Source organism: Phocoena phocoena, chromosome 9, assembly GCF_963924675.1.
Source record: "Phocoena phocoena chromosome 9, mPhoPho1.1, whole genome shotgun sequence".
NCBI classification, from domain to species: domain Eukaryota; kingdom Metazoa; phylum Chordata; class Mammalia; order Artiodactyla; family Phocoenidae; genus Phocoena; species Phocoena phocoena.
Window position 1 is genome coordinate 104809919 of NC_089227.1, and position 13610 is coordinate 104823528.

General features: G+C 44.0%; 1 protein-coding gene across 1 annotated transcript in view; it reads left to right on the forward strand.

Moving 5' to 3' along the window:
• UBE3C (ubiquitin protein ligase E3C) overlaps nucleotides 1–13610 on the forward strand; it is a 119042-nt gene that overhangs the window by 34309 nt on the left and 71123 nt on the right. Inside the window, exons 6-10 of the mRNA XM_065883992.1 lie at nucleotides 4839–4996; nucleotides 7980–8133; nucleotides 8547–8767; nucleotides 9242–9396; nucleotides 12024–12211. Of these exons, the coding sequence (XP_065740064.1) occupies nucleotides 4839–4996; nucleotides 7980–8133; nucleotides 8547–8767; nucleotides 9242–9396; nucleotides 12024–12211 (876 nt within the window). The remainder of the gene's footprint in view (nucleotides 1–4838; nucleotides 4997–7979; nucleotides 8134–8546; nucleotides 8768–9241; nucleotides 9397–12023; nucleotides 12212–13610) is intronic.

Genomic DNA, 13610 nt, shown 5'->3' on the forward strand with positions numbered 1-13610 from the left:
AGCCCCATTAGTGTTTTGAAGCATCTTTGCTTTCTGGGACCACACTGTGTTGGGCTCTATTTAACACCTCCCCTGAAAGCCCCAGGTTGGGGCTGTTTTCTCTAAGGAAGCTGGTTCCTTTAGAGGAGGAATGAAGTTTTAACAAAGTACAATTAAAATAGAAATCTGTTAGAAACTTTATTTCAAGTGTGTGATGTTAATAAACCAGTGAATGAGCTTACCTGCTGTGTGCAGGGCATTGAACTTTAGGTGCTTTGGCAAGTTACCAGAGGAGGGGACGTGTGCTTTCTTCCACTCTTTTGGTTTCCATGGGAATTTAAGATAACTTTTTCAGAGCTAGAAAAGTAGTTTTATGTGAAAGAGATGATGTACCTCGTTGTGTATAAAATACGTGAATGAACAGATAACACGGACGTCGATGGCACCTGAGTTGAGGATGAGCGGAACTCGGGCCAGCACAGTAATGAAGTAGAGGTCAGGAGACTGGGTTCTAGTGCTGCCTCTGTGTCCTGCTAGCTTAGGGCATGACGCAAGTCACTGGATCTCGTTTGCAGCTTCATTCTGAAGTGAGGAATATTGGATGAGACTGGTCCTTCCAGGCCCAGCATTTCAGTGCTCTGCTGAGTGGTTGGACCGATGGGTACACCTCTGCTTAAAAGCAAATGGTCTCCTGGTCACCTCCATCCTTCAGAGCCACCTTTTTGCCTTTCCTTGGGCACTGGAAGCACCGTTGAGGGCTCAGGGCTCTAACGGTGCAGGGGTCATTGTTGGCATCGAGTGCAGCTCTCAGAGTACACACTTTCTGTCGTTTTTATTTAGTGCTAACATTGTTTGTAAACAGCTGCTTATCAACTTCAGTAAATTTATTTTGAAAATAAAGATCACTTTTTTTAAAAGTAATGAATACTGACATTACTTACATTTTTTTAATGTGAGCATCCATTAGGAACAAAATTGGGATTGGCTAATCAGTTAATAACTTCGTTGATTAAAAAAGTTTATGGGGTTCCTCCTAAGTGCTTGGCCCAGTTCTCAGCACTGCATGTGACTGTGACAGGCAGAGAAGGGACCTGCTCTCCTGGAGACTGTCTTCTGGGAGACTGAGAATAAGCAAGAATAAGTAACATATGAACGTCTTTATGTGACAGAAATAAACGGTAAATAATGAGGAGGATAAAAGGAGGAAAGGGGGATTGAAATTTGGGGGTGTAGTTTGACTTTAGAGAGTCTGGCGGGAAGGGTGGCCCTGAGCGGGGAGGATGGGCAGCTGTGCAGGGACCAGTCTCCCCAGGCTCTGGTGGGGAGGCAGAGGGAGGGCCCTCCGGGCACATCCCAGGATCTGGAAGGGACTTGCTTTTTTAAATTTATTTATTTTTGGCTGCATTGGATCTTCGTTGCTGTGCACGCGGGCTTTCTCTAGTTGCGGCGAGCGGGGGTGGGGGGGTACTCTTTGTTGTGGTGTGCGGGCTTCTCACTGCGGTGGCTTCTCTCATTGTGGAGCACAGGCTCTAGGCGCGCGGGCTTCAGTAGTTGTGGCTCGCGGGCTCTAGAGCGCAGGCTCAGCAGTTGTGACGCACGGGCTTAGTTGCTCCGTGGCATGTGGGATCTTCCCGGACCAGGGCTCGAACCTGTGTTCCCTGCATTGGCAGGCGGATTCTTAACCCCTGCACCACCAGGGAAGCCCTGGAAGGTACTTTCTTTAGGACTTGGGCTTTCATGCTGAGAGAGGAGAGAAGCCAAAGGAGAGTTCTGAGCCGAGGGTGACATGACTGGAATTTTCTTTCTTCCCTGACTCTTAGAATGTTTTTATTAGGAAATTTTCAAACGTAAGAGTAGAAAAGTGGCACAGTAAGTGGTCATCTGCCTGCCATCCAGAGTCGACTGTTTTTAACATTGTTGACCACTGTTAACATTTTGCTGAATCATTTCAAAGTAACATAGTGACTTCCCACTCCCAAAATACTTAAGTGGCCATCTCCCCAAAGAAGGACACTCCTGCAAACAAGAGTTTCATTAGTACACCTTTAAAAATGATTGAGAGTAATATTAACTGTCACTAGGGCAACCAGTCTAGTTTGACAATCCCAGTAATAGCAGCCCTTGTACTTAGAGATGACTCAGGTTGTTCTAATACTACGTCCATTTTCAAATTTCTCTTGTTTTCAAATTACATTGAATAGCTGTTTTTCTTTCTTTCTTCTTTTTAAAAAATAGACTCTAATTGACCACACATAACCTTGGATGTCTCTTGAATCTTTTCATCTAGAATAGCCCCTGCCACCCTGCATCTCCCATTTATGTTTTTCTGGAACGTTCTCACTAGTGTGCTGCAGAGACGGGGATCCGTAAGAGACAGCAGTGGTCCATTCCAGAAATGATGGTGTCTTGGGCCATGGTGATCGCAGTGCGAGTGTCATGAAGTTGGTTGGAAACTAGAGTGCACAGGATTCACAGACTGGATGTGGGGTTTCAGAAAATAAAGCCAAGGATGCATACCAGCTTTTGGTTTGAGCATTTAGAAGGATGAAGTCGTTTTAAACACTAAGGAACATAAACACGCGTGAGATTAAGTGAATTGTGTAGAAAGAGAACCAGAGACTGGTCCCTGGGGTCCCCTGACATCAGGATGCTGTGGGGAAGAGGGGGAGCTGGTGATGGAGGAGGAGAGTCCAGGGCCCTGGCATCCAAGTAGGGAGAGCACGGGGATGGGGGGGCGGTCAGGAGTGGCCACCAGCGTAGACGGAGCCAGAGAGTTGACCATGGAGTTGGTAATGCTCAGTATTGTTCTCCAGGAAAGGCAAAATCAGGATTCCCTGTGAACACGTGTCAGTAATTTTATTTAACTGGTGAATTAAGGAGGGAACCGAGATGTTACAACTGATTCAAATAAGGATTTTGCCTTAGGGAAATTTGTATTCTCTGGCAGAAGCCTTTTGCATTGCCAGGAACAGGAATAATTTGTGTCGTTCTGTATGGGAAACATTTGCATTCCTGTCAGTTTTCTACAAGTTAGCTTCTGTCTCTACGGAGTTGTAGATCAGCCTGGTGGAAGGCGAGGATGGAGGGTAACACAGTGAGCGAGCTGGGCCGGCCACCAGTCTTTTCTGCCCGTTTCACAGTCTGGCGGTTTTCCCCGCCGTAGCACCGTTGGTCACCTTGATGAGAGCGGCGGTGGGGAAGGGCCGGTTGTCTCGGGCTTAAGAGGAATTGTGAATGGTGAAGAGCTCTGCACAGGGGCAGGGACGTGGGCCAGGAGTGGGCGAGGCAGTGGGGTCTGGAGACTAAGGTGGGAAACCTGAGAGTGCGCTTATCCAGCATCCAGTGGGAGGGGAGATGGGCGCCGGGGAAGGGGTTGCTGGAGCTCGGCGGAAGGAGGGCCAGGCGGGTGCGGCCTGGGTGGGCACAGACAGTGTTCTTGGGTTTTCAAGAAACAAAGGGCCCACTGTTGAAAAGCAGACACACAATGAACAATAAGCACTTGAAAAGGTACTCGACATCGTAAATAATCACAGATGCAAATTCAGATCCCAGTGAAGTTCAGTATGCACCCGTTAGCTTGGCTAAAACTTGAAAAAGGGTTAGTACCAAGCGTTACCGGTACGGAGCAGCTGGGACTCTCACATACTGCCCTTCACACTGGACGGTTTCTTGTCAGGTTAAATACTGTCCGGCTACCATGTGACCCAGTGGTTCCTCACCTAGGAATTTACCCAAGAGAAATGAGACAGGTCCACACACACTATCCTTGAACGTTCATATAGCTTTATTTATAACGAGAAAAGTCTGGAAACGACTCGTGTCCATCAGCATATGAATACATAACCAAAACCTGGTCTTCCCATGCTGTGGAATGCTACGAGCAGTAAAAGGACCGTGTTTTTAACATGTTGGCCGAATCTCAGAAAGACGCTGAGTGAGGGATCTAGACATTAATGTGTACATACCGTACGGTTCCTCATGTATAGAATAGTAGAAAATGCAGACTAGTCTATGTGACAGAAGAAATGGGTTGGGGGTGGGGGAGTTGGAGGGAGGAAGTTACTAGAGAAGGCCGAGAGGAAGCGGTGGGTGGATGTGTTGTGTCCTCATTGTGGGATAACGTCAGAGCTCATTGCGTTGCATACTTGAAATGAGTGCAGATTATCATGTGTGAATTGTGTCTCTATAAAGCTGATTCTAAGAAAAGAGGGAGGGGGGTTATATGTTTACATATAGCTCTTTGTTGTACAGCAGAAACTAACACATCATTGTAAAGCAATTATACTCCAATAAAGATGTAAAAAGAAAAGACATTCTCTGTTTTTAAGTAAGACTTAGTTTTGTGACAGCTAAGCCTTCCTTTCTGCCTGTAATTCTCATAGTAAGAAGGGAGTCTTTAGTCAAAATGCTAGATGACTTAGGATCATAGGATAGAAATATACTAAGTGTTCTTCTTGGGGGACGTTGTGGGCATGGAAAGTCTTGCAGACACTTGTGAAAAGATGCTTATCTGAGTTGTATTAGATGTAGCTTAGGTCAGTGGATCATACCCTTCCCACACGGCATTGGTGCTCTTTGATTTTCCTTGTCTGTTTCTCCCTCTCTGATGGTGCATTTTTCCTCTCTAAACCAGGCGCCATCATTCTATTTGGCACATAATAAGGACTCAAAAAAAGTGTCAGTGGCACGATGCTTGGTTATTTCCTGTCTGTCTTGGAGTCGCGTCTGTTTTCAGGGATATTGTAGTGCTAGAACAGAACGGCTCGAACACTTACCGTAGCGAAGAGAAGAATTTGACGAAACTTGCGGTGACACTTGCCATCTAGTAAGTATGTGAATACTTGTTTTCGTTTTTACAGGTTACTGCAGAACTGTGATGATGGCAGTTTGAATGTTGCTCTTCCAATGAGAATGCTTGAGGTGTTTTCCTCCGAGAACACCTACCTGCCTGCTTTACAGGATGCCAGCTACGTGGTGTCCGTGATTGAACAGATTTTGCACTACATGGTTCAGAATGGTAAGTGAGCGGTATAAGAACTGGGGGCGGCGTGGTCGTGAGCGGTCGGCCCCAGCCAGGGCACCTTTGGGGGTGGGAAGCGTTGTGTGAATCACAGATTCTAACATCTGTCCTCGTCTCTACCCACACTCAAAATTTGGAAATTGTGTCTGATATCTTTACCGCACTTTTCCTGTTGCTTGAAAATGAAGTAAGTTAGTGTCTGCTGTCGGAAGTTGTTCCAGGTGCTCTGGGCCCGCAGTGCAGGCCTGGCTGCCCTGGCTGAGTGCCGCGGCCCGGGTGGTGGGCACAGTCACGCCGCAAACACAGTGCCACACCGACCCGGGAAGAGCCTGTCCCAGGAATCACAGTAGTTCAGTAGAGGAGAGGAAGGTGCTTGCTTTATTTGAATTTTCTTATTAACTTGGTGACACACGTCTTAAAGTGACTGCATTCTGTCAGGTGTAATAACCTAGATCTGAAATTCCTCTGAGAACGTGTTAGTGTTGCCGGCAGAAAGACCATGAAGTGCATATGATTTTTAAAACTTCTATGATAATTAAGTAACGTAAAGTAAAAAATTTGATTCCCAGGGAATTCCCTGGTGGTCTGGTGGTTAGGACTCTGTGCTTTCACTGCCGTGGGCCCTGATTCAGTCCCTGGTTGGGGAACTGAGGTCCCACAAGCCGCGTGGCGTGGCCAGCAAGGACAACAACAAAAATCTGACTCCCGGTGTTCTCACAGGTGGAAAAATCAGATGCTGCAGGGCTCCTGGACTTCCGGAGCATTAACGTTAGAATGGGTGCGTTATGAGTCGTAAAAGGAGCTATAGGGTGTTCTAGAAAGCAACAGTGACTGATAAAAACATAAATAATTTAGCTTTTGTTTTTTTTTTTTGAAATGGACTAATCTGTTGACTGGTTAAATCTAGCTAATTTAATTCTCAGGATTAAAAATGTAGAAATTAAATTCTTATACATCCAACCTTACTGTTTGGTTTAGGTTTAAAAAATAAAGAAACCCTACTTAGTTCATTGAAAAATTAGGGAAACCACTGAGTTAATTAAAAGTAAATTGAAATTTGTGGAATTTGATCTAAAAAGCAAATTAATGGGCTTCCCTGGTGGCACAGTGGTTGAGAGTCCGCCTGCCGATGCAGGGGACACGGGTTCGAGCCTTGGTCTGGGAAGATCCCACATGCTGTGGAGCAGCTGGGCCCGTGAGCCACAACTACTGAGCCTGCGCGTCTGGAGCCTGTGCTCCGCAACAAGAGAGGCCACGATAGTGAGAGACCCACGCACCGCGATGAAGAGTGGCCCCTGCTTGCCACAACTTGAGAAAGCCCTCGCACAGAAATGAAGACCCAACACAGAAAAAATAAATAAAATAAATTACTAAAGTCCTACCCCCAACATCTTCTTTAAAAAAAAAAAAGACTAAGCATTCAGTGAGAATTTTTAGCCTTCTTGCTTTCAAAAGTGTAAAGATGATAACTAAGAAATATGCGTTATTTTAAAATGTGTCTTGAACTAGGAGATGCTTCAAAATCTTACACAGAAGGTGCTGCTTCGGTGTCTGTGGTATAGCCATGTTTCATCTTTTCTGATAAATTACTTCCTGACATTACTAGTCTGTAATGTTTCAGCGTCGTGTTCATTTACTAGTTCAGGTACTGTGCACTGTATGTTGACTTAACGTGAAGCGTTTTAACAGTTGCAGCTGAACTACTTAATGCTCTGTTCACGCTGTCAATGTACACATATTTGTGTTAATATGTTAATAATACGCTACTTTAAAATTTTTTCTTGATGTATTTACGTCTTTTCAGTTTTATAGCAGAAGAGCTTTCAGGCTTTCTTGTTGCGCGTCGCTGGTGATCAGTGTGTGTGAGGTTAGAGCTGGGGTGGTGGCAGAGCAGGTCTGGGGATCCGTGCGGAGACTCGCCGTTCAGCGACCGAACGTCGGGTGCAGAACTGGAGGGAGCAAACCAAGCAGGTGGAGAGCGTGTTAGCGTGAGCTTACAGTAACGGGATGCCTGCAGACTACGCCCGAAGATGCTCTTAGTGCCGTGCAAGAAGGGGGCACACGCTTCTATAGGACCGCGTGACCTGAGTTGTTAGTGGCGGCAGAGTTATGTTCACCGTACCCCTAGAAAGCCCGTCAGCAGCTTAGAAGGGCCATGCCAGGTGTTTCTGCTTCATAGAGGTCTTCTTTAAAACATGTGAATCCCTCGGTGCCCACATTGTGGTCTCCAGAGGCATCCTTTCCTTTAAAAGGGATTTAAGAGTCCCTGGTCCTGATTGGGAGATGGGAAGGTGAGACTGGGCCGTCTTGTCCCATCAGGAAGCAGAGATGCTCACCTGACCGCAGCCCGTCAGCAGTACGATGATGATCACGAGTATCAGCAAGGAGAACAGCTGCGACGGGTGCGAGTCTACCCCGGGGTTAAAGTCCTGGGTTCAACGTGATATTGTTTAAAAAACCACAGAACGACTTAATTACTTGAAGGATGCTTAAGAGACATTTTAGAAATCACAGTGTATGGGATTTACTTGGATCCTGATGCAGGCAAAGTAGTTAAATAAAATTTATAACATGAGTCAGTTGGAGACTTGAACACTGATAGGTATTTGTGGTATTGAAGAATTATTACTAATTTATTTTAGCTGTGATGATGGTAGTTTTAAGAAAAATAAAGTCCTTTGATGATATACTGAGATAATTTTTTCTTGGATTTGCTTCCAAGTGAGTGGAGGCGTAGACGACTGGCTGTAGTTGATAATTGTTGGTGCTGGGTAGCGGGTGCGTGGACTTTATGCATCACTTCAAGCTACGTGGGTGCCTGAAGGTTTTCTTAATGAAAACGTGAAGAAAAATTAGCTTGAAGTTGTACCTGTGGAGATTTATAAAAAGCATTTAAAAATTGACAAGTTTTTTTTCCCCCTCCTTATAAGAAAAGGTATGAATTGATACAAATTATAAATATGTTTTTCTTTTCTTTTAGGGTATTATAGATCTCTCTATTTGTTAATTAACAGCAAGCTTCCATCAAGTATTGAATATTCTGATTTATCTCGAGTTCCTATAGCAAAAATTTTGCTAGAGAATGTTTTAAAACCATTGCACTTTACTTACAACTCCTGTCCAGAAGGTGCAAGGTGAGAATGGAATCAATTTATTGATTTTGTAATTTCACAAGATCGTATGTATCCAACAATAACTTTGGCATTGGATGCCCTGTTAAATATAGACTCGAAAGTCAAATTTCTGCTTTATTAGCGTGACTCAGTCTAAAGAAAAATGTACTTTTTCTGTCTGTCCTGCGCCCTAACATGAATTTATAATTCTGATGACCTGGTTATTTTCTTGCTCTCTAGTAGCTATCAAAAGTTAGCAAAAACACGGCCGAGTGTTTTTTATAGGAAGGACACAACATGAAGTTCAGGGGAATCTAGTTGTTACTGAAAGCTTAACATTATTAGGAAGGTATTTTGTGACCAGTGATTTGAATCAATGATTTTGTGAACAGTGTGTTTTGGTTTTATTAAAAGCTTCCATTTTTCTTTTTAAGGCAACAAGTTTTCACAGCCTTCACGAAGGAGGTCCTGGCAGCCCCCTTCACGGAGCAGGTCTTCCACTTTGTCATTCCTGCTTTGGCCGACGTGCAGACCGTCTTCCCCTATGAGCCCTTCTTGAATGCACTGTTGTCCATAGAGGGTCCACGCTCCAAGACCAGCGGTGGAGCGCCGTGGCTCTTCTACTTTGTTTTAACTGTTGGTGAAAATTATTTGGGTATGAAATGCAAGATGTGTCTTACGCGAACTCACATGGAGGTGGTATTAGCGCGTAAGAGCAGGGGGTGTGGTGGTGGGTGTCCCGTTGTCGAGGTGGCCTCTGGGGTAGGGATTTCTGGAAGGGTGTCTTTGCTGAAGGACTGTGGCCTGGGCAGTGTCCCTGGGGAAGGTTTCCAGGCGCGATGAAAAAGTCTGCTTTAAATACATATTATAAGGCCACACAGATTAAGAAGAGTTTTTGAGTTGAACGGGAGAACTCCTGGGAGTGCGGGGATGTTTTCCCCATTCATGCTAAACCGCTCACGTGCCTATTGTAGATTTTGGTGTCTTCCTCGAGTATATTTTAATGCGCACATCTGTATAAGTCCTGGTCGGAAACGCCTCCCTCAGTACAGGAAAAATGTGAACCTGAGTTTTCCAGTTTCTTTTTGATCCCTTTTAATTAACGGTTGTAACTGATTGTTTTACAAAGGGACCCTGTCTGAGGAGGGACTGCTAGTGTATTTGAGCGTCCTCCAGACCCTCCTTTCTCGGTTGCCGGTTTCACCTGCCAACACAAGCTGTCAGGATTCAGCCAGCGACTCTGAAGATGAGAGTGGAGAGACAGACGCGCAGACAAGTGCTCCAGTAAGCTCCCGGGTCCTGTGCGTCCGAGCCCAGCTTCATGTGACGTCGGAAGTCAAAAGCTTGTGTCCGTCCTTATTTCTAGTTATATAAGTAATACATCAAGACGTTCTTATTGTAAAGCCTTCAGCTGTAGAGATAAGGGCCCCTCACCTACACTGCCATCGTGCCCTTCCCCAGAGAGAGCCGTCCTCGTGATTGGACACGAGCTCTTCCATACCTTTTCCTTACGTCTGTACAAGGTTATGTGGAGACACATGGTTTTGTGTTTGGTTTTTTAATGTAAAATAGGTCATCCTGTATATTAGTTCGATCATTACTAGGACATAGTTCCTAGGAGTGAAATGATTGGGTTAAAGGGTTAAGCTGCTATAGTTCTCAGGAAGCGCACCTACTGTGTGTCAGGCACTGTTCTACTTGTTCTTTTTGTAAAGAATTTTTAAAAAATAACTTTATTGAGATACACTTCACCATAAAATTCACCCTTTTATTTTTATTTTTTAAATATATTTTTATCTATTTATTTTAAAAAATATTGTTTTTTTTTTTTTGGCTGCACGGCATGTGGCATCTCAGTTCCCCAACCGGGAATTGAACCCGTGCCCCCTGCAGTGGAAGTGCGGAGTCCTAACCACTGGGATGCCAGGGAAGTTCCAAAATTCACCCTTTTAGAGTAATATACAATTCAGTGACTTCTCAGTATGGTAACATAACTGTGCAGCCATCACCACTGTCTAATTTTAGAGCATCTTCATCACTCCACAAAGAAACCCCAAATCCATCAACAGTCAGTCCCTTTCCTCCTTCTCCTCAGCCCCTAAAAGAAAAAATAAGGTTAAATTTCTTCTTACCCTGTCTTGTGAACAGCACACATTTTTTGTCAATTTTCGCAAATTTTATAGATGATAAATACTATGATTGGTTTTTAAATTCATTTTACGAACAGTGTCACATATTATCTCCCACTTCTCACCGAGCGTTGTTTACTGTGCATTTTCAAGGAATAAAAAGCTTTATGTCACTTATACGCACAATTTGTCTGCCACTGACGTCTTTTTCTCTTAATTACACAATGGAAATGGCTTGAGGTGTGGCTGTACTAGGTTTTAGATGTATTTTTTTTTTGGTTAGGGAATTTCTCTTTGGTTAATGCCGAGCCGAGTCTAGTCCCAGGAGCAGTACCCTTGAGAGTGACTCGTGCTGTGTGGGGTGGGAGTTGGCGGGGGGTCGAGTGAAAGGGCACAGGGCTCCCTTAGCAGAGATGAAAAAGCCATAACAGGAGGACAGGGGGAAACAGATGAGTGGTTGCCAGGGCTTAGACCAGGACAGGGTTGATTACAAAGCAACAAAGCAGAGTTTTGGTGGGTGCTGGAGCTCTTGCATCTGTCAAAACTCAGAACTGCGCACCAAAAAGTGTGAATTTTATTGTATGGTCAAAAGAAGTGGGATCCTGTAGATGAGATGTAGATAAAACTTGTGTTTTTAGAAGACAGTTTGTTAATACTTAACCTTCTAGAGAATCCGTGAGATTTAAATTTTGTTTGTATAGCATGCCTCATTTTATTGCATTTCTCAGATGTTCCATTTTTTACACGTTGAAGGTTTTTGGCGGTTGTTTGTTGTCAGGTGATGGTTAGCATTTTTTAGCAATAAAGCATTTTTAAATTAAGGTATGTACATTGTTTTTTTAAAAGACGGAATGCTATTGCATTATGTATTTAATAGGCTACAACAGAGTGTAAACATAACTTTCATACGCACTGGGAAACCAAGAAATTCACGTGAATTACTTTATTTCGACGTTTGCTTTATTGTGGTCTGGAACCAAACCTGCAGTATCTCCAAGGTGTGCCTGTACAAAATGCGATTTGTATCTTAAGTGAAGACATATATATATAAGATACATCTCTAATACAGTGTTTTATTTGGTAGATTGTCATAAGTTACATAAATTATATTCATCCAGGTTTCCAAACAGTACAGTCAGTAACACCCAGTGTTGTATATATAGTCATTTTTATATACTCATATATATGTACATATATGAAAAAAGTAAGTATCTTTGGTTCATATCCCAAGTAGGTAAACTGCATCGAGTATTAGCTCAGCTTTTAGTCGGTGAGTCAGATATTCTAGGGACGCTAAGCTGTAAAGTAACAGGTCTGTGTATTTCATTTGATGCTTTTTAAGTTCTTTTAATATTCTGACTAGTTGGCTTAAACTGTGGCGTCAGATAATTTAAAATGAAAGTTCTATCAGGTGGTAATACATGTGTGGTTACTATAATGCAATCTGAAAAATATGAATTAAACTTTTCTTAAATCGTAAGGACTAAACATACTGTCACATTAAAGCACAGACTGAGTGTTCACAGTTCTGTGTTGTCATGCTGGGCAAAATTGGCACCTACCATGGGTAATGACTTTGGGTCTCCAGAGGATTTCAGCTTACTTTCACGGGGGACCCGGTAGAGATATTGCTATGTTCGTTGTGATGTGGATAATCTTTAGGTAACGCCTTTCTTATGTTTTCAGTTGGAGGAAAGTAAGATTTTACATTATCTTTGCAGCGTTGAGCTGAGTTCTAATAGAACATGGTTAACTCAGACTAACCCATCTGGTGTGTTTTAGGAGGATGGTAGACTGTCAGTACCGTACATAACCGAGGAATGTCTGAAAAAGTTGGATACGAAACAGCAGACCAACACCCTGTTAAACCTGGTCTGGAGGGACTCAGCCAGCGAGGAGGCCTTCACGCTGATGGCGGCCATCTGCCATACACTCATGGTGCAGCACCGAGTCATGGTACCCAAGGCCAGGCAAGTCTCCTGGGCGTGGGTGCCTCGGTCCCCTGCGGGCTCTCCTCCCTCTGCTGGCCATCCGCTCCCTCCAGCCAGTGTCATGGAAAATGAACGTTTGTTTGTTTTTCTTTTCTAAACCAGCTAATACCGTTTAAGTCCTTTCCCTGGCCTTTGACATGCTAACCAATCCGGGAGGGTCCTCTTGTGTGCTGTCTGGGGTGAGGGGAGCTTAGTCCTGGCCGCCCCTTTAAAAAGTCTGACTCGTGCCTGGATGATAGAACCAACATGTTACTTGTCTCTCTAGGCTTTTTCATAGCACTCTTTTTGTCAGAGTGCCCTTGACAGTTTACTTTGGTACCTGAAAAATTTTTGTTGTTCAGAACTTTGAAATGAACTTTTGAGAGGGACAAGAGACATAGGAATTTAAATGTGGCTGATGAATGTGACAGTAACCCTAAACTGTTGATATTCTTTCCCTCTATTTTGAGTGATAGTTGAGCAGTTTCCTAGAATTTACCAGAACAATGCTCAGAGGAGCGCAGTGAGACCGAGTGTACTGGTTCCACTAGGAACCGAGGGGCCACCCTCTGTGAGGCGCGTGGGTGCCTGAGTCCTGTGTGACCAGACAGAGTCCCCTCCGTTTGTAAAACGCTGTCCCGTAACATGAAAAGAGCGGTTTCTTTTGCTAGGAAAGCGTTCTTTGAAACGAGCCGTATGCAGGGAACTCATCACCTGCAGCTGCCTTGTAAACACTAATGCAGCCAACTCATTAGGTGCTGTCCTCGCTCACTGGTGTTTATTAGTGTCGGACGCAGCAAGATGCCAGGGAAACTGCGGGCCCGGGATGAGGTGATTAGCTCTCTGTGGGCTAATTGCGTCAGGGCAGGATGTGAGATCTGAGGGTCTTGCAGCTGAACTAGGCCCCTTGCTTTTATTGGAGCACAAAGTCCATTGCTTTGGGTAGTAATGACTGGGTTTGATGCATCGCTGCCCTGGTCTGGGGTTTACCGGTGAACCGCTTCCAAAAGGTGTTTACTGGTAAAGGAGCTTTATATGTAGCCTTGATTTTATGAGTACAGCACCTATTTCCTCTAAGAAAGTACTCCAGGAATTTTATTTATGGCCTAAATATATTAGGTTTTGAGTATTTAGAATGTTTTTCATAGCTCATAAAAGAGCAAATAGGCTTATTTTAACTGTTGTAGATTTTAACTACTTGCAACTTTTTTTAAGGTGTTTAGAAGATGATTAGTAAGTTCCTAGGCTGCTAACTCACTCTCAACTCTTCCCAGGCTCACATTAGTCCCTCTTATTTTCAGGGTTGGGATTTGAGGTTTTAATTTCTGTTTAACATTGATTGTCAGGACGTATAAAGGAATTTGGAGGCCCTTCCTACATTGATATGGAAAGATTTCTA